The 19,582-nt window shown below is 44.7% G+C and overlaps 1 protein-coding gene across 2 annotated transcripts in view; it reads left to right on the top strand.

Annotated features, from left to right (window-relative positions):
• The window catches only part of TBC1D19 (TBC1 domain family member 19), a 271,020-nt gene that overhangs the window by 115,000 nt on the left and 136,438 nt on the right, over positions 1-19,582 (top strand). For both annotated transcript variants that reach the window (XM_069744638.1, XM_069744639.1), the window contains exons 9-11: positions 7,332-7,404; positions 8,784-8,822; positions 10,889-11,001. In XM_069744638.1, the coding sequence (XP_069600739.1) occupies positions 7,332-7,404; positions 8,784-8,822; positions 10,889-11,001 (225 nt within the window). The remainder of the gene's footprint in view (positions 1-7,331; positions 7,405-8,783; positions 8,823-10,888; positions 11,002-19,582) is intronic.

Raw genomic sequence — 19,582 nt, 5'->3', positions numbered from 1 at the left:
CATTGGCTGCCCTGCTATTCTGTAGTGGGGGGGTGACAAGTGTAACATGGGGTAACGATGAAGGAGAAATGCACAGGATAATAGTGAGCGCGACAGAGGGCAGTGTATGGTATGGAGCAGTCAGGGGGTGGGCTGCAGGATCCCCCCATACTGTACATGACTGCTTGGGACAGGGAGGCGTTTAATGAGCTTCTAATGATGGGGCACTAATTGGGTCATTAGGGTTTGTGGAAAGGATTCAGCATCAGGTCCCTCATTAATACCCGAGCCGCCTGTTACTTTGTAGTACAGATCTGTCGGGGCCGCAAAACCAAACAACGTTGTTGATGTAGAAAAGTCTTTGTTTCATAGAAAAACTCAAAATAGAAAAGATTTTCTGATACAACAACGCCCTGCTCACGACACTGCATAGCACCTCTCCTGTATATATACACTGCACAGTACCGCTCCTCCTGTATATATATACACTGCACAGTACCACTCCTCCTGTATATATACACTGCACAGCACCTCTCCCCCTGTATATATACACTGCACAGCACCTTTCCTCCTGTATATATACACTGCACAGCACCTCTCCTGTATATATACACTGCACAGCACCTTTCCTCCTGTATATATACACTGCACAGTACCACTCCTCCTGTCCTGTATATATACACTGCAGAATTTACAATAGCTGTCACTCATGTAAGAAGTGAAATCTGGCATTGTACTATACATTTCTCTGCCGTATCTGTGCATCATAAATCGGGGTATGTGTTAAAGGGGGGCCCATTGAGACTCTTTCGCCCGGGGCCCTCGAAAACCTGGAGCCGGCCCTGGAGTCGGGTTTCGTGAAACCTGACTATCTCAAAAGTCGAGTCGAGTGAAATCGGCCGATTATGGCGAAAAATCGGGGATCGACCGAAACACAAAAGCCAATGCAAAGTCAATGGGAAATCTTTTCTCTCTCTCTCTCTCAACAGAAAAGCTGGTGTTACACATTGCAAATCGCTACAGCGCACAAGCGACAAGATGGCGATAGGCGTGCACGACCCTAAGACCTATGTCATCACTCTGCCCACGCTCCTTCATTGGCTGAAAAAATGGCGCCAAACGCGACTTTGGCATGAAGATCGCCGACCGCATGGCCGATCCCACACTAGGGTCGGGTTTCATGAAACCCGACTTTGCCAAAAGTCGGCGACTTTTGAATTTGTACGATCCGTTTCGCTCAAGCCTATTGCCCAGCCACGTAGTATATTGCACAGCGACAGAGTATACAGCACAGAGCCATGTAGTATATTGCCCAGCCACGTAGTATATTGCCCAGCCTCGTAGTATATTGCCCAGCCACGTAGTATATTGCCCAGCCACGTAGTATATTGCACAGAGACTGAGTATACAGCACAGAGCCATGTAGTATACAGACTTAAAATAAAAAATAAACATATACTCACCCTCCGTTGACGTCCTGGCCCTGTGTGCGGTGCACGTTGCAGCTTCCAGTCCCAGGGTTGGTATGGGCGCAGGACCTGTGATGATGTCGCGGTCACATGACCATGACATCATGGTAGGTCTTTCTCGCAGGACCTGTGATGACGTCGCGGTCACATGACCGTGACGTCATGGCAGGTCCTTGTCGCATACCATCCTTGCCACCGGAACCTGCCGCTTGCATGGAGCGGTTACCGGAGCGTCGCGAGGAGCAGGAAAGGCGCCAGAATGTGAGTATATGATGATTTTTTATTTTTTTAATTATTTTTAACATTAGATCTTTTTACTATTGAGGCTGCATAGGCAGCCTCAATAGTAAAAAAAAAGTTGGTCACACAGGGTTAATAGCAGAGTTAATGGGGTGCGTTACACCGCGCCATAACGGGGTCCATAAGCACTGCCATTAACCCTGTGTGAGAGCTGACTGGAGGGGAGTACAGAGCGGGCACTGACTGCAGGGAGGAAGGAGCGGCCATGTTGCCGCCGGACTGCGCCCGTCGCTGATTGGTTGTGCCAATGGTCGTGGACGTTTTGCCACGACCAGTCAGTGACTTGGATTCCATGACAGACAGAGGCCGCGACCAATGAATATCCGGGACAGGCAGAAAGACGGAAGTGACCCTTAGACAATTATACAGTATAAAACCAAAAACACATGGGCTACTTGCACAGTGAACAAGTCTGTAGAAACCTGTTCACACCACCAAAGAACTTGAAGACACAAAAGCGCACAGAGAGGTCAAAAAATACTCTGTTGTAAAAAAGTCACAGTAAATAATCAAGTGCTAGTCAAAAAATGAAAAAATACAGGGTATTTAGTTAATACGTTTTTTTGCAAAAAAAGTATGTTAAGCTGCTTCACCAATCGCCAAGGTATACCCATAATAGAGCAGTCCTATCTAATGTATATAATCCCTATCTGATGTATTTAAAAACCTGATCATCTGTATAGTACCTGTATGAACAGGGTTCAGAGAGAAAATATCCATGTAGAACTTGCAAGATGGAACAGCTACAATGCAAAGGACCCACAGAGGAGTGATGGACTCCCCAGTCTTGTAGAAACAAGAGAACAATTATAAAACCAAAAACACACGGGCTACTTGCACAGTGAACAAGTCTGTAGAAACCTGTTCACACCACCAAAGAACTTGAAGACACAAAAGCGCACAGAGAGGTAAAAAAATACTCTGTTGTAAAAAAGTCACAGTAAATAAGCAAGTGCTAGTCAAAAAATGAAAAAAATACAGGGTATTTAGTTAATACGTTTTTTTTGGTGGAGCAGCTTAACATACTTTTTTTGCAAAAAAAACGTATTAACTAAATACCCTGTATTTTTTCATTTTTTGACTAGCACTTGCTTATTTACTGTGACTTTTTTTACAACAGAGTATTTTTTTACCTCTCTGTGCGCTTTTGTGTTTTCAAATTATGCAGTATAGTAGATAAAGGGACAGTGGTCAGAATTGTAAAAATTGGCCCGGTCATTAACGTGCAAACCACCCTTGGGGTTAAGGGGGTAAATATTTCCAACAGGACCCCCCCTGTAATTCTGTAATCCACTCAACTCACTTTTGACTGCTTATTTCTATGTTATATGATGGCGTCCAAGGAAATATTCATGTTTCTTAAACATACCCAAAAATCCACCTTTTAATGCCTTCAGCAGGGTTCAGGTTCATTTGGGCCCTTGAGTGATGGAGCCATAGTGGGCCTCATTGGAGCCCTCACATGGCAGTAAGATTTTCCCTCCAATTTTACTGGACTTGCAGTACGGAATCTGCCCCACAAATCCACAGTGAGTGATTTCACCCATGTGGCTCAACCTCTGTCATCCACTCAAGAATATTACACAACACAGGTTTTGCAGTATTTTCCTTCAACATCAGGTGATTTTCCGCTTTCTTTTTTCCTTCTCTTCTTGTAAGAGCCATACGGTAACTTTTTTTTTATTTCTCTGTCAATATGGCTGTATGAAGGCTTGATTTTTTGCAGGCCGAGTTGTGCTTTTTGAATGACACCATTGATTTTATCATATAGTGATCTGGAAAATGGGAAAAAAAAATCCAAGTTTGCTGAAATTGCAAAAAAGGGGGCAATTGCAATTTTTTTCTGGGGTATTTACTAATTACCGTGTTCACTATATGGTAATGGCAAAACGGACCTGGCATTATGATTCCCCAGGTCTGTACGAGTATGCAGTTACCAAACATGTATAGTTTATTTATTTTTTTATTTAAATGTTAAAAAAAAAAATGCAAGTTTTTGCATTTGTCGCCATTTTCTGAGAACTATATTGTTTTAATTTTCGGGATCTAGAGCTGGGCGAGGGCTTATTTTTTTGCGCCCCGTGCTGACTTTTTTATTGATACCACTTTGGGGTACATACGATGTTTTGATCGTCCATTATTACATATTATTGCAATATTGAGGCAACAAAAAACCCTGTAATTCTGCCGTTTTTTTTTTTTTTTTTACGCCATTTACGGATCGGATTAGTTTACTTTATGTTTTGATAGATCGTACATTTCTGAACGCAGCGATACTAAATGTTTATTTTTTTGTTTTATTTTTTTTGAGGGAATAAGGGGATGATTTGAGCTTGTGTTTTTTATTTTTTTATTTAATTTTTTTTTTACTTTTTTTCGACATTTTACTGTGTTTAATAGTCCCCTTTGGAGACTTGAAGCAGCAATCGTCCATTTGCTTGTGCTGTATATAACAAGGCTTCAGCCCTGCTATGTATAGCAAAAATTACGATCTCCTATGAACCCCAGTCACGGATCGACGTTCACATATCATTATGACAGGCATGAGGGTCTTCTGCAGGCTCATGGCTTTCATGACAACCCATTGGAGCCCCATAACCACTGACAGAATTGCCGATGGGCGCAACTTGTGACGCGCTTCTGACCAGTGTTTTAAATTCCGCAGCCAGTGATTGACAGCTCAGCGCCGGAGCCTGCATCAAAGGCAGGAACATGGTCAATGATGCAAATAAACATTGGAGCGCCCCCAGACACGGGGCCACAAGTCACTCGGTACCGGTCCTTTCTGCTCGGTTATGCGGTTGTCACGGTGGCTGGACCCGGTCGTGACCCTGCTAAGGGGCGTCCAATATAGGTGATGGTACAGTCTGTCAGGGGTTCGTGACGCCATCTGTGGTGTTCGGTCAGGGTGACCGACGCTGCTTTGGGGTCCACTGGGGTGATGGAATGGCAGCTGGATGGTATACCTTCCCACAGGTGAAGTGTGTCCCCAGGGCTTCCCAGTAAGGTAGATGGTGATGGTGTGAGGTGCAGGCAATAACGAGTCTACCACCCTACCCGTGCCCTCCGCTCCGCTAATGACCTCAGGTTAGCATCCTCAATAATCAGAACCTCCCACTCCCGTCTCCAAGACTTTACACGTGCTGCGCCGATTCTTTGGAATGCACTACCTAGGTTAATACGATTAATCCCCAATCCCCACAGTTTTAAGCGTGCCCTAAAAACTCATTTGTTCAGACTGGCCTACCGCCTCAATGCATTAACCTAACGATCCCTGTGTGGCCTATTTATAATAAAAAAAAAAAAAAAAAAAAAAAAGGTTCCTCGCATCATGTTCTCATACACTTTATGCAGTATTAGCCCTCTGTGTCTGTACTGCTACATACTTAGGCAGGTAACTGGTTCATGCAGCTTTACATGAACACCTGAGCCTTACACCATAGCTGGTCCGAATAACTAAAGCAATTGTTACCATCCACCTCTCGTGTCTCCCCTTTTCCCCATAGTTTGTAAGCTTGCGAGCAGGGCCCTCACTCCTCCTGGTATCTGTTTTGAACTGTATTTCTGTTATGCTGTAATGTCTATTGTCTGTACAAGTCCCCTCTATAATTTGTAAAGCGCTGCGGAATATGTTGGCGCTATATAAATAAAATTATTATTATTATTATTATTATTTATTATTATAACGAGGACACAAGGTTGCAGTCTCTTTACCTCTTTACTGAAGGCTTCAATATCCTCAGTCCAGAGCACGTTCAACCAGGCTATCAGAGACCGGCCGGTCCGATGGGCACATCCAGAGGTTCCTTCGCAGATGGAAATCGTTGCCTACCAATAGCGCCTGTGTGTTGTAGTCCTACCCTGCTGAGCATTCGGAATAGTCCTCACAACTGCTGTTCTCGTTCGTTCGTTCTCTACAGCTTTCTCTCTCTCTCGTTCTTTGGTTCCAGATGTTACTAGTTTCTAACGTCCCCCAGATTTGTTATGGCTAGGACGCCACCCATTTGACGGGAAGGCTTGGAGGTCTTCCGGGACCCTAGAGACGCCCCTCTCCCAATGTTGCCCCCTATGTCTTCGTAGGTGTAGAAGGTAGACAGCCAACCTATAATCAACTGTCCAGCGGAATTTGAAGTAAGGCCTGAAGTCAGTTACTCCTACGGTGATCCGGCCACCGACTACGCGCCTCAGTAAGATGTCGCCTTCCTCTCTCGGCACGACTCTTACTGGCTCTCCTTTGTGCTGATCTCGTTTACACGTTTCCACAATATCCTTCCCTTCGTGTCTTTCTTAGGATACCGCCGCAGGGTGTGCAGGCGCGGTTCCGTTACGTTCTGTTCGCTAGGCACCTGCTAGGTTCCCACGCCCGACAGGGGCCCCCCTGTGCCTTCTCCCTGCAACACCCCCTGCCACGGGATGTTGCCTGGTTCCAACCCAGTCAGCTTCTGACTAACTTCCTCCCCAGCCCCTAGTTTTACCAGTGTGAGGAGTGGCCCAATAAATAAAGCCTTTTTCTCCCCCTAGTGGCCGGAGTGTGAAGTGTAATGTGTTCTAGTGATACCTGGTCAGGAGAACTCCTTAGTGCCATCAGACGTACCGCTGCTCCCCTTACTGGCAGAGCGCTATACTGCAACGACCAGGTCTCTGGGGCGCTGCAACATCATCAGTCGAGAAGGAGTTAAACGGAATCTGTCACATTTGACCTATGAAAACTATTAATATGGGCATACAGGTTATAGACTGCTGATGAGTGCTACCTGTCTGTCACATATCAGGTGTCTTGTTGTGGATAAACCAACTTTTATGACTTTGTATAAGTGACCTCTTCCATGCTCTGGGGAGGACGCTACCTGTAAAATAACTCTGTCTCCAGAGATAATTTTTATTGGTACATTTTTCTGCTATATTAAAGGGAACCTGTCACCAGAAATAATGCTGTTAACCTGCAGATAAGGGGTTAGTCTGCAGGTTAACAGTGTTATTAAGCTGCCTGGTGCCTGCACGAGGCCGAATGCAGTGTGGAGAAAATTAACTTTATTCCCCCCAGCATTCGGTTTCAGTCACAGGGCGGCACCAGTTCAGTCACCGCTCTGTATAAACAGAGAGTCAACTGTAATCGTGTCCTCAGCCCTGACTAATAGCCTTCCTCAATGTAGAGCCAGTGTCCGTCAGGGCCGGGGACGCGGTTACACCAGCTGCTCTGTATACTCAGAGCGGTGACTGAACCAGCAGCATCACCCCTGCTCAGTGCAGGACTAACATGCCCCCTCGCTATGTGCAATGCACAGATCTAATGCCTAGATCAGCGATCAATCAATGGAAAGTTAATAGTAAAAAAGTAAAAATAAAAAAAAGTTTTTGAAATTGTAAAAAATATTTTTTTTTAAAAATCACAAAATAAAGAACAAAAAAATTTAATTCTGTAAAATACAGCATTTTTACTTAGAGAAAGTACTGAAAAAACCTTGCACAAAAAGACGGTAGGTGAACATACCCTAATACAGTTCTGTGAAGTACTTTGTTGTTTTAAGAAATATTGAATTACTGATATGAAACTTGCCTAATGATTTATACTTTTTTCTACAGAGGGAATTTTTCAGTGAACTGAGCCTTAATACGGGGCAGCTCGGCGTGGATGACTCCACCCCAGTCCCCCCAGGTAGGTGGGCATTATGTACCATTCATTTGTTGTGGTAGTTGGTTTTAATTGACTTGATATTAATGATGCCATGTTTACTTGAATTACTTTTTCTGCTAATCTGCAGACATTTCAGTCGAGGCAGATTATGAGCATCATTTAATTTCTATTGTAATAACATTGTGTTGATTTACTTTAAAGTGCATCATTATCGGACTCGTGGCTCTCTTTTCCTATTTCAGAGTGAAAAATCCCCTGCTGTTCACAGATGTAGAGTTATACTAAAAATTATTCTGGCTACTTACATTTGACGGGAAGCTTCTGTGTTATAGATTTATAAAACTATCAATTCAGTAATAAATTCAGAAGCATTACAGCTCTCTATATGCAAAACTGAGCCTTCTCTGCACTCCTCCTGCACTGGCTGTGAGCACAGCGGCCGGAAAGCAGAGCGGTGACGTCACCGCTCTGCTTTCCGGCTGACCGACGCTCACAGCCAGTGCAGGAGGAGTGCAGAGAAGCAGAGCGCCGGGGACAGACAGCGGTAGGTAAGTATGTAGTGTTTGTTTTTTTTTACTTTTACGCTGGTAACCAGGGTAAACATCGGGTTACTAAGTGCGGCCCTGCGCTTAGTAACCCGATGTTTACCCTGGTTACCAGTGAAGACATCACTGGATCGGTGTCACACACGCCGATCCAGCGATGTCTGCAGGGAGTCCAGCGACGAAATAAAGTTCTGGACTTTCCTCAGCGACCAACGATCTCCCAGCAGGGGCCTGATCGTTGGTCGCTGTCACACATAACGATTTCCTTAACGATATCGTTGCTACGTCACAAAAAGCAACGATATCGTTAACGATATCGTTATGTGTGAAGGTACCTTTACACTTTAAAGGGATTCTCCAAGAATAAGATAAAATGGAGTCTCTGATATCTTTCAAACTGTAGCCTGTCCTAGTCACGTGTCAGGACTGGCTGCAGACACAGAAGATACACAGCTTCTGAGACCTGTGTCTCAACTGACATCAGCTGTATTACACATACATGAGTTGGCGCCTGGAGGCACGGCTGTGATATGTGAAGAAATATGTTTTAACGCACATTGTGCTTGGTGAGGAGATCTCCAGCTGCGTTCTCCTCCTTCTCCTTTTTTGTCCGTCTATTAGCTTTACAGCGGTGCTTTGACTGCGCCCAACTGGAAAACAAACAATTAGGAGGATGGAACAGTAGATAACCCCATGTGCTTAAGTGAGGAAGATATAGTGTCTATTTCTTCACATATCACAGCTGTGCTCCTGGTTGTAATCTGTCACGCAAAATGTAGTAGTCTTTTACAGCAATTTCATTGCATTTTTATAGTGCCAATAATTGTTTTTTTTTTTCATTTTTTTTATCCGAAGAATTGTTTGAGAATGAGCATTTCCAGCTTGGTAAAAAAGGTATGTAAAGTTTACTCAACTATTTCACACCCTTGGTTCTCCAACTGTTGGAAAACTACAACTCCCAGCATGTCCTGTCAGTTTCTAGATTAGGGACAGACCATGTATGCTCCTCCCATCGTTAGTGCAGAGGAATTCAAAATTATTTTTAGGAGTCTGTATGCAAAAAAAAAAAAAGGAAGGAATGAAGCCAACTTAACGTTGTTGCCTATATTCTTTTGGAGCACGGAAGAGCGGTGCTGCCAGGGACAATAACAATCGTTATAAGTAGAGAAGAATATGCAGCTCAACAGATAAAATATTCAATTTTATTGGTGCACTGTTAAAACATCATTACATCCATGCGTAGTCCATAGACTGGAACATTAACGCATTTCTGGTGCGCACTGCACCCTTACTTATGAACATCATGAGTTGTTGGGAACAACTCTGTGAAGGGTTTGTCCTGGTTAAAAATGGATATGTTACTTTTGCCCTTGAAAATAGAAATATTGCTTCTTTTGTTGTCTGCTTGTACAACTCAACACCATTCACTTGCATCGGGATAAGCTGTAACACCAGGCAAAGCCCAATCAACAGGAGTGGTGCTGTTTATGAAAAAAAAACACATACCGTATTTTTTTTGTACTATAAGACACCAGTTTTTGAAGCAAGAGAAAAATCTTGCTGTCTGGAAGCAGCTTTCTCTGATTGTAGAAAATACTGACACAGCTTGCTTCCCGATCACTGTATCAGCGCCGTTCTCTCTCCTCCCGAATGACACTGATCAGTCTGATGGTGGCACAGCTAGAGAGACAGCTACCAGGACTTGCACAGTTGCTACTTCTTGACTAGCTGAAGGATCAGGAACTTCAAAATGTTTTGATGTATAAAGTGTGTAGCTAAGCGCTGTATGTGTGTGTATATGGATGTAGCTGAGCTGTGTGTATATAGCAGAGCTGTGTTTGTGTACATGAATGTAGCAGTGTATATAGAGAGTGTATATCCTGTGCATACTGTAAGGCTGCATGTGTAGAATACACATGCTGCACAGAAACATTAACAATAGATCTGCTACCTCCCTAATCTACCCATTAAAATTAGTGCTATTGAACCCTCCACTTTTTTTAAACTGCCAGGAAAGTTTTAATGGAAAGCTCATGGTACATCGTTCTAATCCTGGACAGTCCCTGGACTCAAGCCTCATTCAAAGGGAACTCGTCTGGTCCTCTAAGGCCCCAAGCTGCCACCTATAGCTGTACTAGCCCTATTCCTGAATGTAATCTAACTGTTTGATGTTCCAAAACTCTGCTCATATGAGTGGCAAAGACCATTTTATATTGTGCCTCATAATATACTAGGAGTACTCCAACAGGGGGTTCATCTCCTCAAATTAGTCCAGCCTCAGTGTGATTGGCATCTTTCTAAACTGTTCCCCACAAGAAACCTTAGGCTGTTGCTCAATGTCCTACACTGCAGCTGTGACGGGACCGAATTCACACCAAGGTGGCACCACAGGCTGGACTAGTCCGTGGTCGTGAGGTGCGCAAGTGCTCGTTATTCAAGGGTGCTCTGAGTATCGCGGGGGCTTGAGTAACATGATCGAGCCCCTGCGCCCGCATGTTAGCCAGCAAACATTTGGAGATTGCCTGATATGGGCAATCCCCGCATGTTTTGTGGCTGTCTTAACGGCCGTGAAACATGTTGGCGCTGGGACTCGAACATATCACTCGAGCACCCACGATACTCTGTGCATACCCAAGCACCCTAGGCAAACACGAGCACTTGGGTTCATCACTAGTCCTGGGGAATAGATACCCCTCTGCACTAGTCCTGGCAAATTAGCGTGTTATAAGCAGCAATACAAAAGTGTTTTTGATGCTCATAGCAACGGAATTTCGTTGTTTTTTTTATTTTTTTATAATAATGCAGGAATAGGACTCTAACCGATACTGATGGCATATTCAGTATCTAGGTGGACCTGACAGGTTCTTACTAATAATGTGATATCAACCAATGTGAAAAAAAAATCATTTATTTTAGTGTTGTGTACATGACGTCATGTACGATAATCTGTAACTTTTCAGTCCTAGCAGAACATGACAGTGCGGCCGCTCAGCAGTATGTGCGTCAGGGATGTCCAACAGCTCTTCGGGCAGATTTATGGGCGCTCCTACTGAACATCTCAGACCAGCCTGAGGTATGTGATGGAACATTTGTTTTCTGAGTTCTTAATTTTAAAATACTAACACATGGATTAATTTTAGGTTTGTAACTGATTCAAGCATATCCAGCCCTAATCGTGAGCTTTTCCAAAAAGTCAGCAGGGGGCTTTTAGTGTCCAGCACACTGAATGTAGGTACAAATCAGTAACAATTTCCCATGTGCTGCCAAGAACCTATCGTGTTTGAGCATAACATATTTTGGTGCAGATTTGTACATTTCACTACCCAAGGGACCACAATAATATTTGTCTAAAAGGGGCCATTCTTTAAGAATGAAAAAAGATAGATGTTCCAATATGTCACCAAGTTTTTCATTCCATGCCTACAAGACTTGGTGCTAAAATCATGGAGGTCATACAAAATACTAAATATACAGTAATTATTACACATAATCCCATAGACCAGTGTTTCTGAAACTCCAGTCCTCACGGACCCCACGTGTCATGTTTTCAGGATTTCCATAGTGTTGCACAGGTGAGACAATTCCTGATGCCTTAATAATACTTCCACTACTTGAGCAATACTAAGGAAATCCTGAAAGCATGACCCGTGGGGTCCGTGAGGGCTGGAGTTTGGGAAACACTGCCATAGACAAAGGAAAAGACAAAAGTGCAATGACAATCCACTACATAGAAAATAATTGTTTATTTAAACATCCTAAAAACATTTGGCAGTAATGAAATATTTTAATTAAAACTCTTTCCCTCTGGGCATCATCCATGAGATTGTGTAATAATCTCTGTATGGTGCATTCCTATACTTTGTGGATGGATCAGCATAAGGATCGTTGTTAGTAAAATACTAAATGTGGTATACATACCTCTTCATCCCATCCTGGTTTGCATGGCTCCCCATCCCTATCCTGGTATGCATGGCCTCCTCATCCACATCCTGGTATGCATGGCCTCCTCATCCCTATCCCGGTATGCATGGCCTCCTCATCCACATCCTGGTATGCATGGCCCCCTCATCTATATCCTGGTATGCATGGCCTCCTCATCCCTATCCTGGTGTACATGGCCTCCTCATCCCTATCCTGGTATGCATGGCCTCCTCATCCCTATCCTGGTATGCATGGCCTCCTCATCCACATCCTGGTATGCATGGCCTCCTCATCTATATCCTGGTATACATGGCCTCCTCATCCACATCCTGGTATGCATGGCCTCCTCATCCACATCCTGGTATGCATGGCCTCCTCATCCCTATCCTGGTATGCATGGCCTCCTCATCTATATCCTGGTATGCATGGCCTCCTCATCTCTATCCTGGTATGCATGGCCTCCTCATCCCTATCCTGGTATGCATGGCCTCCTCATCCCTATCCCGGTATGCATGGCCTCCTCATCCACATCCTGGTATGCATGGCCCCCTCATCTATATCCTGGTATGCATGGCCTCCTCATCCCTATCCTGGTGTACATGGCCTCCTCATCCCTATCCTGGTATGCATGGCCTCCTCATCCCTATCCTGGTATGCATGGCCTCCTCATCCACATCCTGGTATGCATGGCCCCCTCATCTATATCCTGGTATGCATGGCCTCTTCATCCCTATCCTGGTATGCATAGCCTCCTCATCCACATCCTGGTATGCATGGCCTCCTCATCTATATCCTGGTATGCATGGCCTCCTCATCCATATCCTGGTATGCATGGCCTCCTCATCCCTATCCTGGTTTGCATGGCCTCCTCATCCCTATCCTGGTTTGCATGCCCTCCTCATCCCTATCCTGGTATGCTTGGCCTCCTCATCCCTATCCTGGTATGCATGGCCTCCTCATCCACATCCTGGTATGCATGGCCTCCTCATCTATATCCTGGTATGCATGGCCTCCTCATCCATATCCTGGTATGCATGGCCTCCTCATCTCTATCCTGGTATGCATGGCCTCCTCATCCCTATCCTGGTATGCATGGCCTCCTCATCCCTATCCTGGTATGCATGGCCCCCTCATCTCTATCCTGGTATGCATGGCCTCCTCATCCCTATCCTGGTCTGCATGGCTCCTCATCCCTATCCTGGTATGCATGGCCTCCTCATCCCTATCCTGGTCTGCATGGCTCCTCATCCCTATCCTGGTCTGCATGGCCTCCTCATCCCTATCCTGCTATGCATGGCCTCCTCATCCCTATCCTGGTATGCATGGCTCCTCATCCACATCCTGGTATGCATGGCCTCCTCATCCCTATCCTGGTATGCATGGCCTCCTCATCTCTATCCTGGTATGCATGGCCCCTTCATCCCTATCCTGGTATACATGGCCTCTTCATCCCTATCCTGGTATGCATGGCCTCCTCATCCCTATCCTGGTATGCATGGCCTCCTCATCCCTATCCTGGTATGCATGGCCTCCTCATCTCTATCCTGGTATGCATGGCCTCCTCATCCCTATCCTGGTATGCATGGCCCCTTCATCCCTATCCTGGTATGCATGGCCTCTTCATCCCTATCCTGGTATGCATGGCCTCCTCATCCCTATCCTGGTATGCATGGCTCGCTCATCCCTATCCTGGTATGCATGGCCCCTTCATCCCTATCCTGGTATGCATGGCCCCTTCATCCCTATCCTGGTATGCATGGCCTCTTCATCCCTATCCTGGTATGCATGGCCTCCTCATCTCTATCCTGGTATGCATGGCTCGCTCATCCCTATCCTGGTATGCATGTCCCCTTCATCCCTATCCTGGTATGCATGGCCTCTTCATCCCTAGCCTGGTATGCATGGCCTCCTCATCCCTATCCTGGTATGCATGGCTCGCTCATCCCTATCCTGGTATGCATGGCCTCCTCATCCCTATCCTGGTCTGCATGGCTCGCTCATCCCTATCCTGGTATGCATGGCCTCCTCATCCCTATCCTGGTATGCATGGCTCGCTCATCCCTATCCTGGTATGCATGGCCCCTTCATCCCTATCCTGGTATGCATGGCCTCCTCATCCCTATCCTGGTATGCATGGCCTCCTCATCCCTATCCTGGTATGCATGGCCCCTATCAGAAAAACATTAAAAAAAATAAACCATCCTACTTACCGTCCCTGCGCTTTCTCGCAGCTTATTATTCTGGTGCCAGCAGCTGCAGCAGCCAGGCGATCACATGTTCTTGCTAATTAAGGGAATGAATATTCACTGCCGTCCATGCCTATGGGAGTGGAGAAAACTGAATATTCGTTTCTCAAGTAGCGGGCACACGTGGCCGCCCGGCCGCTTCTGGAAGCTGGCGGCTGTGGCTGACACTGTGCGTACTATTACAGAGAAATGAATATTCTCTGCCAGCACAGTGAATATTCATATCTCTTTAACAGTAGGCACAGGCTTTAGCCGCAACAGTATAAAAAGATAGGGGAAGCCAATGAAGCCCAAAACAATTTCAAGGATATAAGCAGTTTGGGATATATTAAAAATTATATTTCATTGAGTTATTAATGTAAAAACTCCTATTAGACAATAACCTAAACATAAAATGCAAACGTACCAACAAATGTGCAGAGAAGTCACTAAAAATACCACCATACACCTATTCCTGCGTCCAGGCAGGTGTGCGAAAGAAACCCAAAATAATTAGCGTACTGGTTCAATGTGATAAAGCCATATACAGGCCCCAACATTGCCCCAGAGGTTAATTACATACATGACATACTGGGTTTACCACAACCAATTTTCAGTATGCGGGTTCAATGTCTAAGAGCCATATAAGATCCACAATGCCTCAAAATTGATCACAAAATGGCACCGCCTATTATAGGGTGAAGTAAGATTCCTATGCCCTTAGATTGTTATCCACCAAATAAGCCAGAATAATCATGGCTCTAGAGAAGAGGGTAATCCCTTATCTGAAGATCTATGATACTTCACGAGACCTCTAATAAGCAAGGTGGTACTATGGTGGTATATGAAGCCCTTAAGAGGAAAAGGTAGCCAAAAACAGAGAAAGGGACCTGGTATATTACACCACAAATCCGTTAATGCCGTCTGGATAAACAGAAAATATCTTACACCTCAGATTCAAATTTGTGATTTGACTAGTACATAGGTGTGTTTCCAGCAAACTAAGGATGGCATAAGTCTAGCTCAATTTCTTCTACTCAGCATTATATATTTAAGAACGGTCTCACCATTTCCTGAAGGCTGAGTTAGTCACCAACTTCTATGGGATGTCATATTAGAGCTGTCCCCCGTTGGTTGCTCCCAGACATTGATTCCTCCTTTAGCCGCAACAGACTGCTCCTGCCTCCTGTGATCCGCTGCTCCGCCGCTGACACTCCCCCTCCATTTTCTTGGACCCTCACGAAACTATAAGCCGAGGGGGGCTTTTCAGCACAAAAACAAATGTGCTGAAAAGCTCTGCTTATACTCGAGTATGGTATGTAAGGTATGTGTATTGTATGGTACTGTACAATACGGTGTGTCTGTATATATGTATATGTGTGTATACTGTGTAGAATACATATATATCTGCACAGCATACTAATAGAGTATTTGAGAAGCTATCGGTTCTATTTGCCATGCCAAGTCTGTGTGACACAGGAATGTAATTTTTCATAGCTAATACATAGGACAGAATTTGTCTCCTGATTGATCCGCGATATGGGACATTCATGAGAATTTGAAGGCGAGACGTTAATAAGACTGATAATGTCTATTAAATGTCAGAACTCCAGATACAATGCCCTTAAAATGCAGGCATCCTATATATAAATCCTTTCCTTGCAAGATAATCAAGATATCAAAACTGTATTTTTCATATTTATTTTCTGCCGTAAACTCATTTTCTTTGGTAAGCTCTAGACTGGTTTATAGCTTTTCCATTAACACGTTTCCACTGACTGTCAACCCAGAAATTGATATCTTGGGGATGTTGATAAACAGGTGGAAAAGCCTTAAATTGATGAACACTTAAACTTTATGTTTTATTTTGTACTCTATTATCCAAAAACTAGTGCTCAAAATGAAAGGGCACGTAACATTTCTTCCATGGTTCATCACTTATTTCGGGCGCCTGTCTTGAAGTCAGGACGTTCCTTGCAGCGGAGCTTCGATTTGTTAATTATTCCGGCAGCGGACCTGTGCTGAATGCCCAGCAGCTCTTACTGCCAATATGTTTCCTTCAGATTATGTCTCTCAGGGCTAATTTAATAATCAGCTGGAACCATTGTTTAACTGTGGCAACTTCTGTTGTCAAGCTGTTTCTACATTAATTGATTCTCAGAAAGATTGCGAGAAGTACTGCAAAGGAGAGAGAGATTGGAACACCATTAGTCATTGTCGTCTGTCTCATCATTCAGCCTCGTAATACGCCTGATATCTACACATTTCTGATTTGCTAATAATTGCATCCAGTACTTAATTCTTTACCGTAATCCAAATTACTTCTGTGTGAGTTGTGGAAATAGGCAGATTTAGCACCGAGGAGCCTGTAAACGACATCCAGGTTGTTTATCATGCGGCTATCCAAGAAACGGATATGACCACAAAAAAGCGGAGTATAACGTACAGTGGCATGTAAAAGTTTGGGCACCCCTGGTCAAAATTACAGTTATTGTGAAAAGTTAGGTAAGTTGAAGATTAAATGATCTCTAAAAAGACTAAAGTTAAAGATGACACATTTACTATGTATTTCAGGCAAATATACCATATATACTCATGTATATACGTATATATACGCGTGTATAAGCCTAATTTTACCACAAAAAAAACGAGAAAACTTATTGACTCGAGTATAAGCAGGGTATGCATTGTCCCCTCGTCCCCATCCTGGTATGCATGGCTCCTTATCCCCAGCCTTGTCTGCATGGCTCCTTATCCCCAGCCTTGTCTGCATGGCTCCTTATTCCCAGCCTTGTCTGCATGGGTCCTTATTCCCATCCTTGTCTGCATGGCTCCTTATTCCCATCCTTGTCTGCATGGCTCCTTATTCCCATCCTTGTCTGCATGGCTCCTTATTCCCATCCTTGTCTGCATGGCTCCTTATTCCCAGCCTTGTCTGCATGGCTCCTTATTCCCATCCTTGTCTGCATGGCTCCTTATTCCCATCCTTGTCTGCATGGCTCCTTATTCCCAGCCTTGTCTGCATGGGTCCTTATTCCCATCCTTGTCTGCATGGCTCCTTATTCCCATCCTTGTCTGCATGGCTCCTTATTCCCAGCCTTGTCTGCATGGGTCCTTATTCCCATCCTTGTCTGCATGGCTCCTTATTCCCATCCTTGTCTGCATGGCTCCTTATTCCCATCCTTGTCTGCATGGCTCCTTATTCCCATCCTTGTCTGCATGGCTCCTTATTCCCATCCTTGTCTGCATGGCTCCTTATTCCCATCTTTGTCTGCATCGCTCCTTATACACAGCCTTGTCTGCAAGGCTCCTTATTCCCAGCCTTGTCTGTATGGCTCCTTATTCCCATCCTTGTCTGCATGGCTCCTTATTCCCATCCTTGTCTGCATGGCTCCTTATTCCCATCTTTGTCTGCATGGCTCCTTATTCCCAGCCTTGTCTGCATGACTCCTTATTCCCAGCCTTGTCTGTATGGCTCCTTATTCCCATCCTTGTCTGCATGGCTCCTTATTCCCATCCTTGTCTGCATGGCTCCTTATCCCCATCCTTGTCTGCATGGCTCCTTATTCCCATCCTTGTCTGCATGGCTCCTTATCCCCATCCTTGTCTGCATGGCTCCTTATTACCATCCTTGTCTGCATGGCTCCTTATTCCCATCCTTGTCTGCATGGCTCCTTATCCCCATCCTTGTCTGCATGGCTCCTTATTACCATCCTTGTCTGCATGGCTACTTATTACCAGCCTTGTCTGCATGGCTCCTTATCCCCATCCTTGTCTGCATGGCTCCTTATCCCCATCCTTGTCTGCATGGCTCCTTATCCCCATCCTTGTCTGCATGGCTCCTTATCCCCATCCTTGTCTGCATGGCTCCTTATTACCAGCCTTGTCTGCATGGCTCCTTATTACCAGCCTTGTCTGCATGGCTCCTTATCCCCATCCTTGTCTGCATGGCTCCTTATCCCCATCCTTGTCTGCATGGCTCCTTATCCCCATCCTTGTCTGTATGGCTCCTTATTCCCAGCCTTGTCTGTATGGCTCCTTATTCCCATCCTTGTCTGCATGGCTCCTTATTCCCATCCTTGTCTGCATGGCTCCTTATCCCCATCCTTGTCTGCATGGCTCCTTATTCCCATCCTTGTCTGCATGGCTCCTTATCCCCATCCTTGTCTGCATGGCTCCTTATCACCATCCTTGTCTGCATGGCTCCTTATTCCCATCCTTGTCTGCATGGCTCCTTATTACCATCCTTGTCAGCATGGCTCCTTATTACCATCCTTGTCAGCATGGCTCCTTATTACCATCCTTGTCTGCATGGCTCCTTATCCCCATCCTTGTCTGCATGGCTCCTTATTCGCATCCTTGTCTGCATGGCTCCTTATTCCCATCCTTGTCTGCATGGCTCTTTATTCCCATCCTTGTCTGCATGGCTCCTTATTACCATCCTTGTCTGCATGGCTCCTTATTACCATCCTTGTCTGCATGGCTCCTTATTCCCATCCTTGTCTGCATGGCTCATTATCCCCATCCTTGTCTGCATGGCTCCTTATCCCCATCCTTGTCTGCATGGCTCTTTATTCCCATCCTTGTCTGCATGGCTCCTTATTCGCATCCTTGTCTGCATGGCTCCTTATTCCCATCCTTGTCTGCATGGCTCTTTATTCCCATCCTTGTCAGCATGGCTCCTTATCCCCATCCTTGTCTGCATGGCTCCTTATTCCCATCCTTGTCTGCATGGCTCCTTATTCGCATCCTTGTCTGCATGGCTCCTTATTCCCATCCTTGTCTGCATGGCTCTTTATTCCCATCCTTGTCTGCATGGCTCCTTATCCCCATCCTTGTCTGCATGGCTCCTTATCCCCATCCTTGTCTGCATGGCTCCTTATTCGTTGTAAATAGCGTTTTGGAATAAAATATAACTTTTAACCCCTTAGTGACAGAGCCAATTTGGTACTTAATGACCGAGCCAATTTTTACAATTCTGACCACTGTCACTTTATGAGGTTATAACTCTGGAACGCTTTAACGGATCCCGCTGATTCTGAGATTGTTTTTTCGTGACATATTGTACTTCATGTTAGTGGTAACATTTCTTTGATATTACTTGTGATTATTTTTGAAAAAAACGGAAATATGGCGAAAATTTTTAAAATTTTGCAATTTTCAATCTTTGTATTTTTATGCCCTTAAATCAGAGAGGTATGTCACGAAAAATAGTTAATAAATAACATTTCCCACATGTCCACTTTACATCAGCACAATTTTGGAAACAAAATTTTTTTTGTTAGGGAGTTATAAGGGTTAAAAGTTGACCAGAAATTTCTCATTTTTACACCATTTTTTTAAGGGACCACATCACATTTGAAGTCATTTTGAGGGGTCTATATGATAGAAAATAACCAAGTGTGACACCATTCTAAAAACTGCACCCCTCAAGGTGCTCAAAACCACATTCAAGAAGTTTATTAACCCTTTACGTGCTTCACAGAAACTGAAACAATGTGGAAGGAA

Source organism: Ranitomeya imitator, chromosome 1 (assembly GCF_032444005.1).
Source record: "Ranitomeya imitator isolate aRanImi1 chromosome 1, aRanImi1.pri, whole genome shotgun sequence".
NCBI lineage: Eukaryota > Metazoa > Chordata > Amphibia > Anura > Dendrobatidae > Ranitomeya > Ranitomeya imitator.
The sequence above is the reverse complement of the archived record's forward strand: the minus strand, read 5'-3'. Positions and strand labels throughout refer to the sequence as shown.